The 24,748-nt window shown below is 42.0% G+C and overlaps 1 protein-coding gene across 4 annotated transcripts in view; it reads right to left on the bottom strand.

Annotated features, from left to right (window-relative positions):
- SPG21 (SPG21 abhydrolase domain containing, maspardin) overlaps positions 1–24,748 on the bottom strand; it is an 83,912-nt gene that overhangs the window by 38,442 nt on the left and 20,722 nt on the right. For all 4 annotated transcript variants that reach the window (XM_060003727.1, XM_060003729.1, XM_060003728.1 and 1 more), the window contains 4 exons: positions 16,726–16,806; positions 15,691–15,836; positions 13,605–13,713; positions 12,819–12,926 (listed from right to left, as the gene is read on the bottom strand). In XM_060003727.1, coding sequence (XP_059859710.1) covers positions 12,819–12,926; positions 13,605–13,713; positions 15,691–15,836; positions 16,726–16,806 — 444 coding nt within the window. The remainder of the gene's footprint in view (positions 1–12,818; positions 12,927–13,604; positions 13,714–15,690; positions 15,837–16,725; positions 16,807–24,748) is intronic.

Raw genomic sequence — 24,748 nt, 5'->3', positions numbered from 1 at the left:
CTAATCATAACCCATACACTAACACTAACCTGTACCCTAGCAAGTACCCTAACCCTAATTCGTTGTCGTAGCCTAACCTGTACCTTAAACCATACTCGTTCCCTAACACTAATCCTATTCCTATTCCTTACTCTAACCCTTACCCTAATCCTAATCTGTAACACTAACCCATAACTTAACAAGTACCCTAACTCTAACCTGTTTTCGTACCCTAACCAGTACCCTAAACCTTACTGGTTCCCTAACCCTAATCCTTACCCTAACGCTTATCCTAATCCTAACTCATACACTAATACTAACCCTTACACTACCATATAACCTAATCCGTTGTCGTACCCTAACCTGTACTGTAAACCGTACCAGTTCTCTAACCCTAAACCTAACCCAAACCCTTACCTGATACGTACCCTAATCCTAACCCGTACACTATACTAATCGGTACCCATAACATAGCCTAAGCCTAACCTGTTGTTGTACCCTAACTTGTACCCTACACTCTACCCTTTCCCTAATCCTAACCCTTAACCTAACCCTTACCAGAAGCCTTACCCTAACCCGTACCCTGACACTAACCCATACCCTAATACATACCCTAACCCGTTGTCATACCCTATCCTGTATCCTAAACCGTACCCATACCCTAATCCTAACCCATACCTTAACACTAACCCATACCCTAACACGTACGCTAACCATAACACATTGTCATTCCCTAACCCTTTCTCTAAACTACTCGTTCCTTAACCCATACCCTAATCCTAACCCATACACTAACACTAACCCGTTCCCTAACACGTACCGTAATCCTAACCCGTTGTCGTACCCTAACCTGTACCCTAAACCGTACCTGTTCCCTAATGCTGACCGTAACCTTACCCTAAACCTTACCCTAATACTAATCCGTACACTAACACGTACCCTAACACATACCCTAAACCTAACTCGTTGTAGTACCCTAACCTGTAACCTAAACTGTGCCCATTCCCTAACCCATATCCTAACACTAACCTGCTGTCATACACTAAACTGTATCCTAAATCGCACCCGTGCCCTAACGTGTACCCTAATCCTAAACCGTATACTAACAATGACCCGTACCCTAACACATACCATGACTATAACCCATTGTCATATCCTATTCTGTAGCCTAAAACGTATACATTCCCTAGTCCTAATACCCTAACCCTTACCCTAACCCGTACACTAACACTAACCTGTAACTTAACACGTACCCTAACTCTAACCCGTTTTCATACCCTAACCGGTAACCTAAACCTTACCCGTTCTCTAACCCTAACCTTAACCCTAACCCATACACTAACACTGATCCGTACCCTAACACGTACCCTAAACCTAACCCGTTGTCGTACCCTAAACTGTACCCGTTCCCTAACCCGAACCCTTACCCTAATCTGTACTGTAATCCTAACCCATACACTAACACTAACCCATACCCTAACACGTACCCTAATCCTAACCCATTGTGGTACCCTAATCTGTACCCTAATCCATACCCATTCCCTAACACCCAAACCCGGACTCTAAACCTTACCCTAACGTATACCCCAATCCTAACCCATACACTAACATGAATCCATACCCTAACACGTACCCTAACCTATTGTCATACCCTATCTTGTACCCTAAAACGTACCCGTTCCCCAACCCTTACCCTTACCCTTGACCCTACCATTACCCGTTCCAATATCCTAACCCGTACATAACCGTACCCTAACACGTTGTCATACCCTAACCTGTACCCTAAACTGTACCTGTTCTGTAACCCTAACACTCACCCTTACCCTAACCGTCATCCTAACCCATACACTAACAATAACCCATACACTAACCCATACCACAACACGTATCCTAACCTGTACCCTAAACTGTATCAGTTCCCTATACCTAACAATAACCCTTACCCTTACCCGAACCGTACCCTAATCCGAACCCGTACACTAACGCTAATCCGTACCCCAATAAATATCCTAAGGCTAACCCATTACCGTACCCTAACCTGTACCTAAACCATACCCAATCCCTAACCCTTACCCTAATCCTTACCCTAACCCATACACTATTCCTAACCTGTACACCAAAACTAACCCATACTCTAAACCATACCCTAACCCAAACCCTTACCCTAACTCATATGCTAATCCTAACCCATACACTAACACTACTGTGTACCCTAACACGTACCCAAAACCTAACCCTTTGTCATACCCTAACCTGTACGCTAAACCACACCCATTCCCTAAACCTAACTCTAACCCTTACTCTTATTCTAACATATACCCTAATCCTAACCTGTACCCTAACACGTACCCTAACCCTATCCTGTTGTCATACCCTAACCTGTACCCTAAGCCGTACTTGTTCCCTAGTCCTTACTCTAAACATAACCCTTACACTAACTTGTACCCTAATCCTAACCCATATGCTAACACTAACCCATACCCTAAAATGTACCCTAACCCGTTGTCGTACCCTCAACTGTACCCTAAACAGTACCCGATCCCTAACCCTTACCCTAACCGTACACTAATCCTAAACCGTACGCTAACACATAACCTAACCTTAACCTGTCGTGCCCTAACCTGTACCCTAAAGCGTACCCGTTTGCTAACCCTAACGCTAACCCTAACCTGCTGTCATACCCTAACCTGTACCCTAAACCGTTCCATAACCCAAACCCTAACCCTCACCCTTAACCTAACCCTTACCCTAAACCGTACACTAACACTAACCTATACCATAACATATACCCTAAGCCTAACCCACCGTCGTACACTAACCTGTACCCTAAACCGTACCCTACTCCTAACCCATATGCTAATACTAACCCTTACCCTAACCAGTACCCTAACCCAAACCCATTGTTGTACCCCAAACTGTACCCTAAACTGTACCCATTCCCTAACCCTAACCTGAACCCTAAACCTTATGCTAACCTGTATCCTCACCCTAAACTGTACACTAACACTAACCCATACCCTAACATGTATGCTAACCCTAACCCATTGTCGTACCCTAAACCGTACCTATTCCCTAAAACTAACCCTAACTCTAACCCTTACCCTAAGCCTTACCTTAACTTTACCCTAATCCTAAGACGTACCCTAACCCTAACACGTTGTCGTACCCTTACCTGTATCCAAACTCTACCCATTCCCTAGCCCTAACCCTAATCCTAACCCTTACCCTAACCTTAACACGTACCCTAAACCTAACCAGTTGTACACTAAACTGTACCGTAATCCTAACCCGTACACTAATCTGTACCCTAACATGTACCCTAAGCCTAACCCATTGTCACACCCTAACTGTACCCATACCCTAACCCTAACACTAACTCTAACCCATACTCTAATCCTAGCTCATAAACTAAAACTAACCCATATCCTAAGACGTACCCTAACCCATTGTCGTAACCTAACCTTTACCCTAAACCATACCCATTCCCTAAACTTAACCATTACCCTATCCCTTACCCTAACTGTACCCTAACCTAACCTGTACACTAACGCTAATCCGTACCCTAACATGTACCCTAAGCGTAACCCTTTGTTGTACCCTAACCCGTACCCTAATCCTAACCGTACACTAACACTAACCCTTACCCTAACACATACCCTAACCCTACTCCCTTGTTATACTGTAAACTGCACTCTAAACCGTTTCCGTTCCCTAAACCGAACCTTAACCCTAAATCTAATCCTTACTCTTAACACTTACCCTAACTGGTACCCTAACCTAAACCGTACCTTAACACGTACCCTAACTCAAACCCGTTTTTGTACCCTAACCTGTACACTAAACCATACCCTTTCCCTATCTATAACCCTAATAACCCCTACCCTAATCCTAAACCGTACACTAACACTAACCCGTACCCTAACCCTAACAGGTTGTCATACCCTAACCTGTACCCTTAACCGTACACGTTCCCTAACTCGTACCCAAATCCTAACCCAAACACTAACACTAACTCTTACCCTAACACGTACCCTAACCCTAATCCGTTGTCATACCCTAACCTGCACCCTAAACCGTACCCATTCCCTAACCCGTACACTAACGCTAAGCCTTACCTTAGCACGTACCCTAACCCTAAACCGTTTTCGTACCCTAACCTGTACCCGAAACCGTACCATTGCCTACCCATAAACCTAACCCTTACCCCAACCCGTACCCTAACACTAATCTGTACCCTAACCTGTTGTCATAACCTTACCTGTACTCTAAACCATACCCGTTCCCTAACCGTAACTCTAACAATAACCCTTACCCTAACCTTACTCCTATCCTAATGCATACACTAATACTAATCCGTACCCTAACACGTGCCCTAACCCAAACCCGTTGTCATACCGTAACCTGTACCCTACACCATTTGCGTACCCTAGCCCTAACCCTTTCCTTAACCATACCCTAATCCTAACCCATACAGTAACACTAATCAGTACCCTAACATGTACCCTAACCCTAAACTGTTGTCATGCCCTAACCTGTACCCTAAAGTGTACCCATTCCCTAACCCTAACCCTCACCCTAACCTGACCCTAAATGGTGCCCTAATCCTAACCCGTACCCTAACACATACCCTAGACCTAACCTGTTGTTCTACCATAATCTGTACCCTAAACTGTAGCCGTTCCCCAACCCTAACCCTTACTCTTACCCTTAAACTTACCGTTACCTGCACCAATATCCTAACCCATACACTAACCCGTACCCTAACACGTACCCTATCCCTAACCCCTTGTCATTCCCTAACCCTTACCCTAAAGCTTACCCTAACCCGTAACCTAATCCTAACCCAAACACTAACCAGTACCCTAATCCTAACACGTCGTACCCTAACCTGTACCCTAAACCATTCCCTAACCATAATCCTAACCCTTACCTTAACGGTACCCTAATCCTACCCCATGCACTAACACTAACCCATACCCTAACAAGTACCCTAAGCCTAACCCAGTGTAGTACCCTAACCTGTACCCTAAATCATACCCATTCCCTAACCCTTACCCTAAACAGTACCCTAATCCTAACCCATATACTAATACTAACCCTTACTCTAACACGGACCCTAACCCAAACCCACTGTTGTACCTCAAACTGAACCCTAACCTGAACCCAAAACCTTATGCTAACCCGTACCCCTATCCTAACCTGTACACTAACCCATACCCTAACACGTACGCTAACTCTAACCCGTTGTCATAACCTAACCTGCACCCTAAACCTAAACCTAACCCATATCCTAAACCTAATCCGTACACTAACATGTACCCTAACACGTACCCTAACTTTACCCTAATCCTAAGACGTACCCTAACCCTAATACGTTTTGGTACCCTTACCTGTACCGAAACCATACCCGTTCCCTAGCCCTAGCCCTAACCCTAACCCTTACACTAACCCTTACCCTAACCGTACACTAACACTAGTCCATACCCTAACGGGTACCCTAAGCCTAAACCATTGTCGTACCCTAAACCGTACCCATACCCTTACCTTAACAGTACCCTAATCCTAACCCGTATACTAACATTAATCCGTACCCTAACACATACCGTAAGCCTAACCCGTTCTCGTACCCTAACCTGTACCCGAAACCGTACCCGTTCCCTAACCCTAACACTAAATCTAATCCTTACCCTAATCCTTACCCTAGCCCATACCCTAATCCTAACCCGTACACTAACACCCATACCTTAACACGTACTCTAACCTGTACCCTAATCCTAACCCATACACTAACAGTAGTCAGTACCCTAACACGTACCCTAAGCCTAACCCGTTGTCATACCCTAACGTGTAACCTAAACCGTACACGTTCCCTAACCCGTACCCTAATCCTAACCCATGCACTAAAACTAAGCCGTACCTTAACACATACCCTATCCCTAACCCGTTTTCGTACCCTAAACCGTACCCGTCCCCCAACCCTAACCCGTAACCTAATTCTAACCCATACACTAACACTAACCCATACCCTAACCTGTACCCTAAACTGTTCACGTTCCCTACCCTAACCGTTACCCTAACCCTTACACTAAGCCGTACCAAAATCTAACCGGTACACTAACACCCATACCATAACACCTACCCTAACCCTAATCCATTGTTGTACCCTAAACTGTAACTTAAGCTGTACCCGTTCCCTAACATTAACGCTAACCTTAACCTAACCCGTACACTAACACTCACCCATACTGTAACATGTACCCTTACCTGTACCCTAAACCGTACCCCATCCCTAACCCTTACCCTAACCCGTGCACTAATCCTAATCTGAACCCAGACCCTAACCCTAACGTATACCCTAATCCTAACCTGTATACTAACACTAACCCATACCCTAACATGTACGCTAACAGTAAATTGTTGTCATACCCTATCCTGTACCCTAAACCATACCTGTTCCCCAACCCTAACCCTTAACCTTACCGTTATCCGTACCGATATCCTAACCCATACCCTAACCTGAACCCTAACACGTTGTCGTACCCTAACCTGTACCCTAAACCGTACCTGTTCTGTAACCCTAACACGTATGCTAATCCTAATCCGTACAGTAAAACTAACCCGTACTATAACACATACCCTAACCCGTTGTCATACCCTAACCTGTAACCTAAACCCTACCCATTCCATCCCTAACCCTTACCCTAACACTTACCCTGACCATACCCTAATCCTAAACCATACACTAACAGTAAATCCGTACCCCAACACGTACCCTAAGCCTAACCCGTTGTCCTACCCTAAGCCGTACCCATTCCCTAACCCTAATGCGTACCCTAATCCTAACACGTATCCTAACTCTAACATGATGTACTACCTTAACTTGTACCCTAAACCGTACACGTTCCCTAACCCCAACCCTTACCCTAACCCATACCCTAATCCTAACCTGTAGGCTAACACTAACATGTACCCTAACCCTAACATGTTGTCATACACTAACCTGTACCCTAAACCGCACCCGTTCATTAACGTTAACCCTAACCCTAAGCCTTATCCTAACCCGTACCCTAATCGTAACCCACATACTAATACCCATACACTAACACATACCCTAACCCATTGTCGTACCATAAATGGTACCCTAAACCATACCCATTCCCTACCCTCAACCTAACCCTTACCCTAATCCTGACCCGTACACTAAAACTATCCCATACCCTAACACATACCCTAACCCTCACCCGTTGTCGTACCCTAACTTGTACCCTAAACCGTACCCATTCCCTGGCCCTAACCCTAAAATTAATCCTTACTGTAATCCTTACCCTAACCCGTACCCTAATCGTAACCCGTACACTAAAACTAACCCATACCCTAACCCTAACCCATTGTCGTACCCTAAGCTGTACCTTAAACCATACCCGTTCCCTAACCCATACACTAACATTAACCCATTCCCTATAACGTACCCTAATCCTATCCCGTTTTTGTACTCTAACCTGTACCCTAAACTGTACCCATTCTCTAACCCTAACTCTAATCCTTATCCTAACCCTTACCCTAACTGGTACCCTAATCCTAGCCCGTAAAACACCACTAACCCGTAGCTTAACACGTACCCTAACCCGTTTTCGTACCATAACCCTTACCCTAACTCGTACCCTAATCCTAACCTGTACACTAACACTAATCCATACCCTAAAACGTACCCTAAACCTAACCAGTTATCATATGCTAACCTGTACTCATTCCCCTAACCCTAACTCGTATCCTAATCATAACCAGTACACTAACACTGACGCGTACCTTAAACAGTTGTCGTACCCTAACCTGTACCTTATCTGGTACCCGTTCCCTATCCCTAACCCTTATCCTAACCCTTATGCTAACTCGTACCCTAATCCTAATCCATACCCTAAACCGTACCCGCTCCATAACCCTAACCCTCACCCTTACCCTAACCCATACACTAATGCTAACCCCATACCCTAACCCTTACCCTAAGTCGTACCCTAATCCTAACCCGCACCCTAACACGTACCCTAAACTTAACCCATTGTCCTACTCTGACCTGTACCCTAAACCATACCCGTTCCCTAACCCTAACTCTAACCTTTATCCTAACTCTTACCCTAACCGTACCCTAATCTAACCAGTACACTAACACTAATCCGTACCCTAAGATGTACCCTAAGCCTAACCCTTTGTCATACCCTAATCTATATGCTAAGCCGTACCTGTTCCCTAGGCCTAACCCTAACCATAACCCTTACCCTAATCCTTACCCTAACCATACCCTAATCCTAACCTGTACACTAACACTAATCCGTACCATAACACGCACCCTAAGCCTAACCCGCTGCAGTACCCTAAACCGTAACCGTACCCAACGCTAACACTAACCCTAACCCTTAATCTAACCCTTACCGTAACCCACACCATAATCCTAAACAGTAAACTAAAACTAACCCATACCCTAACATGTACCCTAACCCTAAACCGTTGTCGTACCCTAACCTGTACCCTAACCCTAACCCAAACCCATTGTACCCCAAACTGTACCCTAAACCTTACGCTAACCCATACCCTAATCCTAACCCGTACACTAACGAATACCCTAACACGTACAGTAACCCTAACCCGTTGTCGTATCCTAACCTGCATGCTAAACTGTAACCGTTCCCTAACCCTAACCTAACCTGTACCATAATCCTAATCTGTACACTAACAATAACCCGTACCCTAACCCTACCCGTTGTCATACACTAACCTGTACCCTAAACCGCACCCATTCCCTAATTATAACCCGTACACTAACACTAATCTGTACCCTAACCCTAATCCTTTGTTGTACCCTAACCTGTATCCTAAACTGTACCTGTTCCCTAACCCTTACCCTAAACAGTACCCTAATCCTCACCCATATACTAATACTAACCCTTACCCTAACACGGACCCTAACCCAAACCCATTGTTGTACCCCAAACTGAACCCTAACCCGAACCCAAAACCTTACGCTAACCCATACCCCTATCCTAACTTGTACACTAACCCATACCCTAACACGTACGCTAACTCTAACCCATTGTCATAACCTAACCTGCACCCTAAACCTTACTGGTTCCCTAACCTTAAACCTAAACCTAACCCATACCCTAAACCTAATCCGTACACTAACATGTACCCTAACACGTACCCTAACTTTACCCTAATCCTAAGACATACTGTAACCCTAATACGTTTTGGTACCCTTACCTGTACCGAAACCGTACCCGTTCCCTAGCCCTAACCATAACCCGTACACTAACCCTTACCTTAACCGTACCCTAATCCTAAACCGTACACTAACACTAGTCCGTACCCTAACGGGTACCCTAAGCCATTGTCGTACCCTAACCTGTACCCTAAACCGTACCTAACCCTTACCCTACCCTTACCTTAATGGTACCCTAATCCTAACCCGTACACTAACATTAATCCTTACCCTAACACATACCCTAAGCCTAACCCGTTCTCGTACCCTAACCTGTACCTGAAACCGTACCCATTCCCTAACCCTTTACCTTAACCAGTACTGCAATCCTAACCCATACACTAAAACTAACCCATACCCTAACACATACCCTAACCCGTTGTTGTATCCTAACCTGTAACCTTAACCGTACCCGTTCCCTAACCCTAAAACTAAATCTAATCCTTACCCTAATCCTTACCCTAGCCCATACCCTAATCCTAACCCATACACTAACGCCCATACCTTAACACGTACTCTAACCTGTACCCTAACCCGTGCCCGTTCCGTAACCCTAACCCTCACCCTTACCCTAACCCGTACACTGACACTAATCCATACCCTAACACGTACCCTACGCCTAACCTGTTGTCGTACCCTAACCCTTACCCTAACCTGTACCCTAATTCTAACCTGTACACTAAAACTAACCCATACCCTAACATGTACCCTAGCCCTAACCTGTTGTCGTGCAATAACCTGTACCCTAAACTGTACCCGTTCCCTATCCCTAACCAAAACCCTTACCCGAACCGCACCCTAATCCTAACCCGTACCCTAACACTAGTTGGTACCCTAACATTGGTACCCTAACATGTACCCTAAGCCTAACCCGTTGTCGTACCCTAACATGTAACCTAAACCGTACCCGTTCCCTAACCCTAACCCATACCCTAAGCCTAAGCCGTACACTAACACCAACCCATACCCTAACACATACCCTAAACCTAACCCGTTGTTGTACCCTAACCTGTACCCTAACACTAACCCTTAACCTAACACTAAGCCGTACCTTAACACGTACCCTATCCCTAACCCGTTTTCGTACACTTACCTGTACCCTAAACTGTACCCGTTCCGTAACCCTTACCCTAATACTTACCCCCCCACCCGCCACGCATTCCTTTCAACAGACATGGCTGAACCCTTCTAGAGCCCTCTTGCTCTAGACTCTAACTCCAATGTCAAACATTAATACAGATTTTTTTGCCAAATGTCTCTTGCACTGTTTAGCGGAAAAAATTCTACCATGAATTTCCTTTGTCCTCAAACATAAGTAAATTAACAGAATATTAATAGCAATCTTTTTTTTTTTCTGGCTGAGTTGGGTCTTCGTTGCTGTGTGTGGGCTTTCTCTAGTTGCGGCGAGCGGGATGTGGTGTGTGGCTTCTCATTGCAGTGGCTTCTCTTGTGGAGCACGGGCTCTAGAGCGCAGGCACAGGAGTTGTGGCGCAGGGCTGGGATCTTCCCGGACCAAAGATCCAACCCATGTCCCCTGCATTGGCAGGCGGATTCTTAACCATTGAGCCACCAGGGAAGTCCCACGAACAATCATTGAAAATACTAATTTCAAAAAGATCACGAAACCCCAAAAGGGACTTCCCTGGTGGCGCAGTGGTTAAGAATTCGCCTGCCAACGCAGGGACATGGGTTCATGCCCTGGCCTGGGAACATCCCACATGCCGCAGAGCAACTAAGCCCATGCGCCAAAAACTGAGCCTGTGCTCCGCAACAAGAGAAGCCACCGCGATGAGAAGCCCGCGCACCGCAACAAAGAGTAGCCCCTGCTTGCCACAACTAGGCCCGGGCACAACAATGAAGATTCAGTGCAGCCATAAATAAATAAATTTATAAAAAAAAGAGAAAAAAGAAAATTTTATTAAAAAAATTAAAACAGTTATATAAGTAGCATATACTCAGTGAAAAAGAATTCAAAAAAAATTTTTTATAGTATAAGATAAGAAGTCCAAACCCTTTTCTGGGGGAGCCACTGTTAGAAGTTTGGAATATATGACTCTAGAATCTTTCAGTATTCATACAAATTTATGTTTATGCACGTGCAAAAAATTATTCAAAGTAATTTAAAAGAAACAAAAGAACCCATGAAAATAAAAATAGGTGCATCTCCACCTTGCTAAAACTTGTAGACAGTTTTAAGTGACTATGTACCTAAGTTGTGAACATAACTTTGAAAGGGCAGGCAGAGCAAATGCCCTGTGAGGACCATATATTTCACTGAGAGTACTGAAAAGCCTGCTCTGTGTCATGGTAAATGTTGGAATTATAGTGGAGAATGATAAGTTCTTGTACATGTTTGTAATGGATAATTTCCTGATAAAAATCAGTTCTTAAACATACCATGTTACTTGCACTTAGGAATAAATCCATTATGAGACAGAACAGTTATGTGATTAAAATAAAAAGTCAAAGCCACAGTGAGATACCACTTCACATCCATTAGGGTGGCTACTACTACCAAGAAAAACAGAAAATAACAAGTGCTGGAGAGGATATGGAGAAACTGGAAACCTTATGCATTGCTAGTGGGAATGTAAAATGGCACAGCCCCTGTGGAAGACAATAAGGCAGTTCCTCAAAAAGTTAAATATAGAATTACCAAACATTTCAGCAATTCTACTTCTAGGTATGCACTACCCAAAAGGATTGAAAGCAGGAACTCAAATGGGTATTTGTACACCGATGTTCACAATAGCCAAAAGGTGGAAACAACTCAAATGTGTCAGTAGATGAGAAGATAAACAAAAGGTGGTATATACGTACAATGGAGTATAATTCAACCTTAAAAGGGAATGATACTGTAACATGGATGAACCTTGAAAACATTATGCTAAGTAAGTGAAACAAGCCAGATACAAAAAGATAATTATATGATTCCACTTGTATGAGGTATCTAGAATAGGCAAAGTCATAGAGAAAAGAAGTAAGATAAAGGTTAGTAGTAGGGATTGGTGGGGGGAATGGGGAATTATTGTTTAATGGGTACAGAGTTTCAGTTTGGGATGATGGAAAGTTCTGGAGATAGATAACAGTGGCAGTTGGACCACACTGTAAATGTATTTAATGTCACTGCTCTGTACACTTAAAAGTGATTTAAATGGTGAATTTTGTTATGTATATTTCACTACAATTAAAAAATATATAAGAAGCAAGTTTTTGTGTTAGACTTTATGGAATTCTTGATTCTCTGCACTCACGAGGCACCTTCACTTTACTGCCCAGATTTGTAATTTCGGCTAAAGAGCAATATCTGTTGATGAGAATAGCAAAGCAAACCAAAATGGGTCAGGACTACCATGTTTGTTTAAATTTACTTTGATTTCAATGGTGTTATTCCTGCCAGGAAAAATACAGGATAAGCAATAAAAGATTATTTTGGATTTGAAAAAGCTGGGGGGTAAAAATAAAGAAAATCCAAGGCAGTATTTGAAGAGGCACACTGAAAAATCATAAAATAATTACAAGGTGGATCTTGACATATACATATAGAAAAAGGCAAAGCATCTATTTTACTTAAAAGAAAACTTACGTCCATGATGGTTACAGGGATGTCCCGAATTTTATGAGGTTCCACATAAGAATTTTGACAATTCAGGGTAAGTCTTGAAGCCAGTTCACTCTGCCCCAAACTTTCCAGCTGCAGAAAGAAACAAACAAAGGTGAATTTTTAAAAAATTAATTTTGTTTTGTACATTTACATTAAATCCACAGATAATGTCTGTGCTTAGAAAGGTGGTATTATGTGTGGTGGGGCCAGTATGGTCACCACTGAGGAAACACAGTGTATTTGAGACCATAACTGGGCCTTGCAAGTGGTGACATTTTTCTATTCTGGGCACCTGGCCTTCCACAGCCCTCAGCCTGAGCCGACGCTTCCACCAGGTGCCTGTGGGCGCCAAGCCAATTCCAGCAGCTCCAAGAGGACAGGGAGACATTTAAGTAGAGGCCTCCAAAGAAAAACGTCTATCCCAGTAGTCCCTGAATGCAAGTCCACAGACCTGCTCCATCACACTTACCTGGGGAGGTGGAAGAGGAGGGGTGAGGTAAAAACACAGATTCCCAGTGCCCTCGGCCAGGGATTCTAGTTCAATGGTCTGGTGTGAGGCCTTAGAATCTGTATTTTTAAAAGCTCCCCCAAGTGATTCTGATGAATTACTCAGCAGCAGGACTATCTGTCTGGATGTAGTAAAGTTAATATGGAAGAACGCTTAACAAATACCTCTGGTACACAGTGAGACAGGTATTTCTTCAGGAACCAAGCAGACATGAAAATTCCAAGTACAAGGTGTCCCCACCCCAAGGCCATGATCCTTACCCTGTCCACCATGAAATCAATGGCATCAGCCATCATAGGGTCCACTGGGCCAGATGAAAAGTTTCCAAGAACGATTTTTTTGAGCATAAATGACGGCATCAGCCAAAAGCTGTTAAAAAAAAAAAAACCTGATAATTTAAATTTCCAAGACTACACATAAATGGCAAATATTCATTCAACACTGAAGCTTCGTATTAGCTAGGTACTTGGGACCTAGAGATTTAAAAAAACCTAGTCCCTTCCCTTTAAAGAGCTAGTTTTGAAGCACCTAGTTTTTGTATACATTTTCTCAAGCTCCGAGTTATGGTTTAATATGATCCAACTTTTGGGGATTTGGAATAATTATAAGCAATATTTCAAAAATGCCTTTACAGAGGTAGACATTCTGATGATTCCAAGATTTTATTTTCTATTTGGTCTTATTCCAATGGCTAACCTATTTGCGGTAAACTGTACACTTAACATATCAGCCTTGAGGTTTATATCACCTTTTGATTAAAGATAGATTTCAAAATAGGAAAATCAGAGTTATTATACCTCCTATTGCTACTACTGGGTTCAATTGGGCTAATTCAAGGCAATTCAGTCTTTATGTATTTCTATATGTGATCTGTCATTAGTATTTACTCCACTAATTACACTGAGAGCCATTATACAGGGTAAACATGAATTTCTCTACCCTATGCTGAAAATGACTTATAAAAGGTGTAGACCAGGGACTTCCCTGGTGGTCCAATGGTTAAGACTCCATGCTTCCAATGCAGGGCACATGGGTTCGATCCCTGGTTGGGGAACTAAGATCCCACAGGCCGCAGCCGAAAAACAAAACAAAACAAAACAAAAAACCACAAAACATGTGCAGACCACCTTCTGATGCATATTCCCAGTGGGCTTCCCTCACAAGGACCAGACAGCCATCTTCCAGTCACCTTCAGTGATCTTTCTAAGTTCTCTACCCCACAGCTCCTTATCTTCTAAAGGTGATGCTGCCTAGGTGTGCTCTGTAGAGGGCGCATCCTCTTGGCTCTGTTTGCCCCTGCAGCCTCTGTGTGGCACACGGTAAGCACTCAGACATTTGATAAAAAGTAGCTGATAGGCAAGAGCACAAACGAAGTGGGGGAAGTCTTGGCTTCTGACAATTAAAACATGAAAAATCATCAAAAATAATCAATGACTTAGTGCATTATCTGGACATGAAGTATCTGTGTCTGATGTATACAAGAAATTGCTGCACGAATGCTGAGTAAACAACTGAGAAAATATCAGGAGAAATATTTTAAAAATCAGAGTGAATGTTGAGTAGATGTGAAAACCATGAAAACAATGTTTACCTAGAACATTATATGAAAACCAATCTGATCACACAGGTAGGTTTAGTTACTAGGTTGCTTTCTGCGGTAGAGCCTAGCCTTGCTAGCAATGAAAGAAATATCATGAAGTCAGCTTTAAGGTACCATTAGACATCTATCAAGTTAATTAAAATGATAAAATCAATAAAGGGATGGCTCAGAGGAAACAGGTACCCCACTAGTTGCCCCACAAAGCATTCCACCATTTCCATCTTTCTAAAAAGCAGACTAACGTTGTAAAAGTGTCAAGATGTGCAGAATCTGCTGACAGACTAAATGCTCTAATCTCTCCCTTTTGGGGAACATGTCTCAAGAAAATAACTCAGAAAGGGAAGGAACAAAAGTAATTTATACAAAGATTTACAGTAGAACATGATGAAAAATTGGGAGAAGCCAAAGGCCTTAAAAAACTACAACAGGACTGTGTACACAAAATACTAAGTGGAGCAAGCAGAACACAGTATCAGTTACATATGCACTAAACTGTAAAGGCATGTGAACATATAGTAAATAAAGCTAGACAATGATTTAGAGTAGTGGAAACAACTGAATTTAGAACTCTTTCAATTCTTTTCTTTTCCAAAGGTGACTGTTTCTAATTTTAAAAGCCAGGGTGGTTTCAAAAGACACAAGTATAGATGGCCTCTCCCTCCCTAATGCATTGAAAAACCAAAAGCCAACATTTTCAAAATTCCACTGAAAATAAAAAAATGTTGGTTGAATGTTTACATTCTTACCTGTTTGCAGTCCATGTTTGGTTAAAGATAGAAGTGTCACTGAAGGAATTGCAGAGGATGAGAGAATGGACTCTGGGAGATTTGTGAGTGTATTCAGCAAACTTCTGGGCCAAAAAGCCTCCCAAAGAAGCCCCAAAGAGATGAACCTAATTGGAAACAAACACAAGGATCCTAAAAACAATGATCTTGAAGTATCAAAAAAAATTGTTTTAATTATCACCAACCACAGAATACAATGTCATCACCAGTCATTAGACTGAAATATTTACAGCAGTTAGAAGTTTAGAAAATACTGTATTTAAATGCAATGTCTACACCCTGTCAAGAAGAAATACAACTGTGCATATAAATTACACAAGTTAAAAAATATTATTCATAGATTACATTAGAAAATTAAACTACTTTGTCATTTCTGTTTCAGAAAACTATGATTCGGTAATTCCACTCCTAGACACGTACCCAAGAGAACTGAAAACATCTGTCTACACAAAAACTTGTATAAGAATGTTCATAGCAACATTACTCATAATACCTAACCAATGGAAACAAACCAAATGATGAATGGATAAATAAAATGTGTTATATCCATACAATGGGATATTATTTGACAATAAAAAGGAATGAAATAGTGATATAATCTGCAATACTGATGAACCCTGAAAGTGTTATGCTAAGTGAAAAAAGCCAGTCACAAAAGACCACAGATTACATCATTCCATTTACATAAAATATCCAAAATAGGCAAATCCATAGAAACAGGGCTCCAGGGAGGAAGGGTGGGGAGTGACTGCTAAGTATGGGGTTTCTTTTAGGGGTGGAAAAATGTTCAGAAATTGACTGTGGTGATGGTTGTACATACTGTGAATATATTAAAAAACGGTGAATTCTACACTTTAAAAGGGTAAACTGTACAGTATGTGAATTCTATCTCAAAAGAGCTGTTATTAAAAAATAAAAGACAACACCAGACTTAACAATGTATCAATAAATGTTGCATTAAAATCACATGTGAGTAATTAGTTTCAAGGGACTCACTTTATCCAACTGTAAATGGTCTAAAAGTTTTCTGAATCCATCACAGAATTCAAGATGGTCCCAATAAACTGGATACTGCAACTAGAATAATAACAATAAATTTAAAATTTATTTTAAAAACTGCAGAGGTAAAATACAACTCATATATATATGAAAAATTCAGGACTTTCATAATAGCATTTCTCATTTGCTTAATCTCTGCTCCTCATTCAAAATATGTGGAAAATAAGCTCTCATCTTATCCTAAACTTCAAAATTCACATTTTATCTAATAGAACAACTTAAAAAATAAAAATAAAAAAAGCACACTTTAGTGATATTATGTACACAATTTTAAGTCACATCAATTTCCTTTCCAAATAGCTAAGAAACTCTGAGGTTCAAGGATGAACAGAGCAGAACCCATTCAAATGAAGAAATTCTTTTTCCCCTTTAAACCAATTTCGTTCTGAATTATGGCTCAGGAGAACTAGAAATAAAATCTGTTCTAAGGAGAGTTTCCTCTCTTTTTGGTAGCATTTCTTTAAGGCAGTATTCAATAAAATTGTTCCTCTACTTTTAATGACTTAGTCATTCTAACTGATTTCTTGTAGTACTTTTGTTTGTGACCAAAAATTTCAGATGCTTGACCCTAAGTAGCCTATTAATGTTGACAATAATGAAGAAAAAGAAACACAAGTCATTAATTCCTTTCTAGGAGGCTCAGGCTTGTCACCTAAGAGTTCCCCTCTCTTTAATACGTGTAAAACCCATCTTAAAGGCTTGCTGTTTTAAGCACTTAGATTCATTTTGCCATTGACATATCACTGGGATAGATACTGCCATGTAAATTATGGGATAATTTCAGATATGATGTAATATGTTACTTTTACTACTAAAATTCCACTTGTGGATAGGATTCCACTTTTCTGAAGCAGGATGGAGAACAGACTCTCCTAGCTGCAAATTTGAGAATTTGAGTCAGATGACAGCCTAAAAGAAAGGAGATGACATTTTTATGAATCCTTTAATTTAAAAATGTCTGTGCCTTACGGAGTGTAGCAGAGCTGAGGTGTCAAGCACAGCCATTTCACACTAGAAACTCTGGCTTGAAGTACCAGGTGGAAGGCCTCTGCATGCAGGACTCTATGAGCAAGTGAGACTGGAAGCACAAAGGGAAAAAAAAAAACTGGAGACAAGATGGTGGAGAAGGACTTGAGCTCACCTCCTCTTATGAAAACACCAAAATCACAACTAACTGCTGACAAAAAAAACTTGAGCCTACCAAAAAAGATATTCTATACCCAAAGACAAAGAAGCCATAACGAGACACCTGAGGAACAGAGACCACAAACACAGAAAATTAGACAAAATGAGATGCAGAGAAATATGTTCCAGATGAAAGAACAAGACAAAACCCCAGAAGAACAACTAAGTGAAGTGGAGATAGGCAAGCTACCTGAAAAAGAATTCAGAGTAATGATAGTAAAGATGATCTAAGATCTTGGTAAAAGAATGGAGGCACAGATCGAGAAGATGCAAGAAATGTTTGAGAAAGAGCTAGAAGCTTTAAAGAACAAACAAACAGAGATGAACAATACAACTGAAATGAAAAATAGAATAGAAGGAATTGATAGCAGAATAAATGAGATAAAAGAACGAATAAGTGAGTTGTAAGACAGGTTGGTGGAAATCACTGCTGCAGAACAGAATAAAGACAAAAGAATGAAAAGAAATGAGGACAGTCTGAGAGACCTCTGGGACAACATTAAACACACCAACATTCACATTATAGGGGTCCCAGAAGAAGAGGGAGAGAAAGGGCCTGAAAAAATATTTGCAGAGATAATAGCCAAAAACTTCCCTAACATGGGAAAGGAAACACTCAAATCCAGAGAGTTCCATATAGGATAAACCCAAGGAGGAACACACCAAGAAGTGTATTAATCAAATTTATAAAAATTAAAGACAAAATATTAAAAGCAACAAATCATATACAAGGACTCCCCATATGGTTATCAGCTGATTTTACAGCAGAAACTCTGCAGACCAGAAGGGAGTCGCACAATATATTTAAAGTGATGCAACCCAGAATACTCTACCCAGCAAGACTCCCACTCAGATTCAACGGAGAAATGAAAAGCTTTATGGACAAGCAAAAGCTAAGAGAATTCAGCACCACCAAACCTGCTTTACAACAAATGCTAAAGGAACTTCTCTAGATGGAAAAGAAAGGCCACAACTAGAAACAAGAAAATTACAAACGGGAAAGTTCACCAGTAAAGGCAAACATACAGTAAAGGTAGGAAATCATCCACACACAAATACGATATGAAAACCAGCAATCATGGGACTTCCCTGGTGGTCCAGTGGGTAAGGCTCTGTGCTACCAATGCAGGAGGCCCGGGTTCGATCCTTAGTGGGGGAACTAGATCCCACATGCATGTCACAACTAAGCATGCCACAACTAAGAGTCCACATGCTGCAACTAAGAAGTCTGCATGCCGCAACTAGAAGATCTCACATGCTGCAACAAAGATCCCGTGTGCTGCAACTAAGACCCAGCACAGCCAAAATAAATAAATAAATAAACAAACAGATAGATAGATAACACCAGCAATCGTGAGAAGAGAGTACAAATACAGGATGTTAGAAATGCATTTGAAATTAGGAGACCAGCACTTAAAACAATCTTGTATATACAGACTACTATAACAAAACCTCATGGTAACTGCAAACCAAAAATCTACAATAGATACACACACAAAAAAGCAGCAGCAATCCAAACAAAACACTAAAGATAGTCATCAAATCACAAGAGAAGAGAACAAAAGAGGAAGGGAAGAAAAAAGACCTACAAAAACAAATCCAAAACAATTAACAAAACAGCAATAAGAGCATACATATCGATAATTACCTTAAATGTAAATGGATTAAATGCTCCCACCAAAAGACACAGACTGGCTGAATGGATACAAAAGCAACACCGATATATATGCTGTCTACAAGAGACCCACTTCAGACATAGGGACACATACAGACTGAAAGTGAGGGGATGGAAAAAGGTATTCCATGCAAATGGAAATTAAAAGAAAGCTGGAGTAGCAATTCTCATATCAGACAAAACAGACTTTAAAATAAAGACTGTTACAAGAGACAAAGAAGGACACTGCATAATGATCAAGGGATCAATCCAAGAAAAAGATATAACAATTGTAAATGTATATGCACCCAAGATAGGAGCACCTCAATATATAGGCAAATGCTAACAGCCATAAAAGGAGAAATTAACAGTAACACAATAATAGTAGGGGACTTTAACACCCCACTTACATCAGTGGACAGAACATCCAGACAGAAAATCAAATAAGGAAACACAAGGCTTAAATGACACATTAGAGCAAATGAACTTAATTGATATTTATAGAACATTCCATCTGAAAGCAGAATATACATTCTTCTCAAGTGCATATGTCCCATTCTCCAGGACAGATTACATGCTGGGCCACAAAGCAAGCTTTGGTAAATTCAAGAAAACTAAAATCATATCAAGCATCTTCTCCAACCACAATGCTATGAGATTAGAAATCAACTACAAGAAAAAAAACCTGAAAAACACAAACACATGGAAGCTAAACAATATGTTACTAAACAACCAATGGATTGCTGAAAATATCAAAGAGGAAATCAAAAAATATCTAGAGACAAAAGAAAATGAAAACACGATAATCCAAAACTGATGGGATGCAGCAAAAGCAGTTCTATGAGGGAAGTTCACAGCAATATAATCTGACCTCAGGAATCAAGAAAAATCTCAAACAACCTAACCTTACACCTAAAGCAATTAGAGAATGAAAAACAAACAAAACCCAAAGTTAGTAGAAGGAAAGAAATCATAAAAATCAGAGCAGAAATAAATGAAATAGAGATGAAGAAAACAATAGGAAAGATCAATGAAACTAAAAGCTGGTTCTTTGAAAGGATAAACAAACTTGATAAACCTTTAGCCAGACTCATCAAGAAAAAAAGGGAGGGGCTCAAATCAATAAAATTAGCAATGAAAAAGAAGTTACAATGGACACCACAGAAATACTAAGGATAATAACACACTACTACAAGCAACTATATGCCAATAAAACGGACAACCTAGAAGAAGTGGACAAATTCTTAGAAAGGTACAATCTTCCAAGACTGAACCAGGAAGAAATAGAAAATAAGAACAGACCTATCACAAGTACTGAAATTGAAACAGTGATTTAAAAACTTCCAACAAATTAAAGATGATACAAATAGAGGGAGAAATATACCATGTTCTTGGATTGGAAGAATCAACATTGTGAAAATGACTCTACTACACAAAGCAATCTGCAGATTCAATGCAATCCCTATCAAACTACCACTGGCATTTTCACAAAACTACAACAAAAAATTTCACAATTTGTATGGAAACATAAAAGACCCCGAATAGCCAAAGCAATCTTGAGAACGAAAAACAGAGCTGGAGGAATCAGGCTCCCTGACTTCAGACTATACTACAAAGCTACAGTAATCAAGACAGTATGGTACTGGCACAAAAACAGAAAGATAGATCAATGGAACAGGATAGAAAGACCAGAGATAAACCCACGCACATATGGTCACCTTATCTTTGATAAAGGAGGCAGGAACGTACAGTGGAAAAAGGACAGCCTCTTCAATAAGTGGTGCTGGGAAAACTGGACAGGTACATGTAAAAGTATGAGATTAGATCACTCCCTAACACCATACACAAAAATAAGCTCAAAAGGGATTAAAGACCTAAATGTAAGGCCAGAAACTATCAAACTCTTAGAGGAAAACATAGGCAGAACACTCTATGACATAAATCACAGCAAGATCCTTTTTGACCCACCTCCTAGAGAAATGGAAATAAAAACAAAAATAAACAAATGGGACCTAATGAAACTTCAAAGCTTTTGCACAGCAAAGGAAACCATAAAGAAGACCAAAAGACAACCCTCAGAATGGGAGAAAATATTTGCAAATGAAGCAACTGACAAAGGATTAATTTCCAAAATCTACAAGCAGCTCATGCAGCTCAATAACAAAAAAACAAACAACCCAATCCAAAAATGGGCAGAAGACCTAAATAGACATTTCTCCAAAGAAGATATACAGAGTGCCAACAAACACATGAAAGAATGCTCAACATCATTAATCATTAGGGAAATGCAAATCAAAACTACAATGAGATATCATCTCACACCAGTCAGAATGGCCATCATCAAAAAATCTAGAAACAATAAATGCTGGAGAGGGTGTGGAGAAAAGGGAACACTTCTGCATTGCTGGTGGGAATGTGAATTGGTACAGCCACTGTGGAGAACAGTATGGAGGTTCCTTAAAAAACTAAAAATAGAACTACCATATGACCCAGCAATCCCACTACTGGGCATATACCCTGAGAAAACCATAATTCAAAAAGAGTCATGCGACTTCCGGGAAGATGGCGGAAGAGTAAGACGCGGAGATCACCTTCCTCCCCACAGATACACCAGAAATACATCTACGCGTGGAACAACTCCCACGGAGCACCTACTGAATGCTGGCAGAAGACCTCAGACCTCCCAAAAGGCAAGGAAGCCCCCACGTATGTGGTTAGGGCAAAAGAAAAAAATAAACAGAGACAAAGGGATAGGGACGGGTCCTGCACCAGCGGGAGAGCTGTGAAGGAGGAAAGGTGTCCACACACTGGGAGGCCCCTTCGCGGGCGGAGACTTTGGGTGGCGGAGTGGGGGAGCTTGGGAGCCGCGGAGGAGAGCACAGTAACAGGGGTGCAGAGGGCAAAGCGGAGAGATTCCAGCGCAGAGGATCGGGCCGACCGGCACTCACCAGCCGAGAGGCTTGTCTGCGCGCCCGCCGGGGCGGGCGGGGCTGGGAGCTGAGGCTCCGGCTTCTGTCGGAGCGCCGGGAAAGGACTGAGGTTGGTGGCGTGAACACAGCCTGCAGGGAGTTAGTGCACCGCGGCTAGCCAGGAGGGAGTCCGGGGAAAAGTCTGGACCTGCCGAAGAGGCAGGAGACTTTTTCTTCCCTCTTTGTTTCCTGGTGCACGAGGAGAGGGGATTAAGAACGCTGCTTAAGAGAGCTCCAGAGACGGGCGGCTCGCGGCTAAAAGTGCGGAGCCCAGAGACAGACATGAGGCGCTAAGGCCGCTGCGCCGCCACCAAGAAGCCTGTGTGCGAACGCAGGTCAGTGTCCACACCACCTTCTGGGGAGCCTGTGCAGCCCGCCACTGCCAGGGTCCCGGGATCCAGGGACAACTCCCCCGGGAGAACGCACGGCACACCTCAGGCTAGCAACGTCATGCTGGCCTTTGCCGCCGCAGGCCCGCCCCACACTCCGTGACCCCCCCCCCCCCCACCGCCGGCCTGAGTGAGCCAGAGCCTCCGAATCAGCGGCTCCTTTAACCCCGTCCTGTCTGAGCAAAGAACAGATGCCCTCCGGCGACCTACACGCACAGGCGGGGCCAAATCCAAAGCTGAGCCCCTGGGAGCTGTGAGAACAAAGAAGAGAAAGGGAAATCTCTCCCAGCAGCCTCAGAAGCAGCGGATTAAAGCTCCACAATCAACTTGATGTACCCTGCATCTGTGGAATACATGAATAGACAACAAATCATCCCAAATTAAGGAGCCCTGTGGATGAAAGGCTCTTGGTGCTGCAGCCAGGAGTCAGTGCTGAGCCTCTGAGGTGGGAGAGCCAACTTCAGGACACTGGTCCACAAGAGGCCTCCCAGCTGCACATAATATCAAACAGCGAAAATCTCCCAGAGATCTCCATCTCAACGCCAGCACCCAGCTTCACTCAACGACCAGCAAGCTACAGTGCTGGACATCCTATGCCAAACAACTAGCAAGACAGGAACACAACCCCACCCATTAGCAGAGAGGCTGCCCAAATCATAAGTCTACAGACACCTCAAAACACACCACCAGACGTGGACCTGCCCACCAGAAAGTCAAGATCCAGCCTCATCCACCAGAACACAGGCACTAGTCCCCTCCACCAGGAAGCCTACACAACCCACTGAACCAACCTTAGCCACTGGGGACAGACACCAAAAACAACAGGAACTACGAACCTTCAGCCTGCAAAAAGGAGACCCCAAACACAGTAAGATAAGCAAAATGAAAAGACAGAAAAACACACAGCAGATGAAGGAGCAAGATAAAAACCCACCAGACCTAACAAATGAAGAGGAAATAGGCAGTCTACCTGAAAAAGAATTCAGAATAATGATAGTAAAGATGATCCAAAATCTTGGAAATAGAATAGACAAAATGCAAGAATCAGTTAACAAGGACCTAGAAGAACTAAAGATGAAACAAACAATGATGAACAACACAATAAATGAAATGAAAAATACTCTAGATGGGATCAATAGCAGAATAACTGAGGCAGAAGAACGGATAAGTGACCTGGAAGATAAAATAGTGGAACTACTGCAGAGCAGAATAAAGAAAAAAGAATGAAAAGAACTGAGGACAGTCTCAGAGACCTCTGGGACAACATTAAACGCACCAACATTCGAATTATAGGGGTTCCAGAAGAAGAAGAGAAAAAGAAAGGGACTGAGAAAATATTTGAAGAGATTATAGTTGAAAACTTCCCTAATATGGGAAAGGAAATAGTTAATCAAGTCCAGGAAGCACAGAGAGTCCCATACAGGATAAATCCAAGGAGAAATAGGCCAAGACACATATTAATCAAACTGTCAAAAATTAAATACAAAGAAAACATATTAAAAGCAGCAAGGGAAAAACAAATAACACACAAGGGAATCCCCATAAGGTTAACAGCTGATCTTTCAGCAGAAATTCTGCAAGCCAGAAGGGAGTGGCATGACATATAGAAAGTGTTGAAGGAGAAAAACCTGTAACCAAGATTACTCTACCCAGCAAGGATCTCATTCAGATCTGATGGAGAAATTAAAACCTTTACAGACAAGCAAAAGCTGAGAGAGTTCAGCACCACCAAACCAGCTCTACAACAACTGCTAAAGGAACTT

Source organism: Delphinus delphis, chromosome 2 (genome assembly GCF_949987515.2).
Source record: "Delphinus delphis chromosome 2, mDelDel1.2, whole genome shotgun sequence".
NCBI lineage: Eukaryota > Metazoa > Chordata > Mammalia > Artiodactyla > Delphinidae > Delphinus > Delphinus delphis.
The sequence above is the reverse complement of the archived record's forward strand: the minus strand, read 5'-3'. Positions and strand labels throughout refer to the sequence as shown.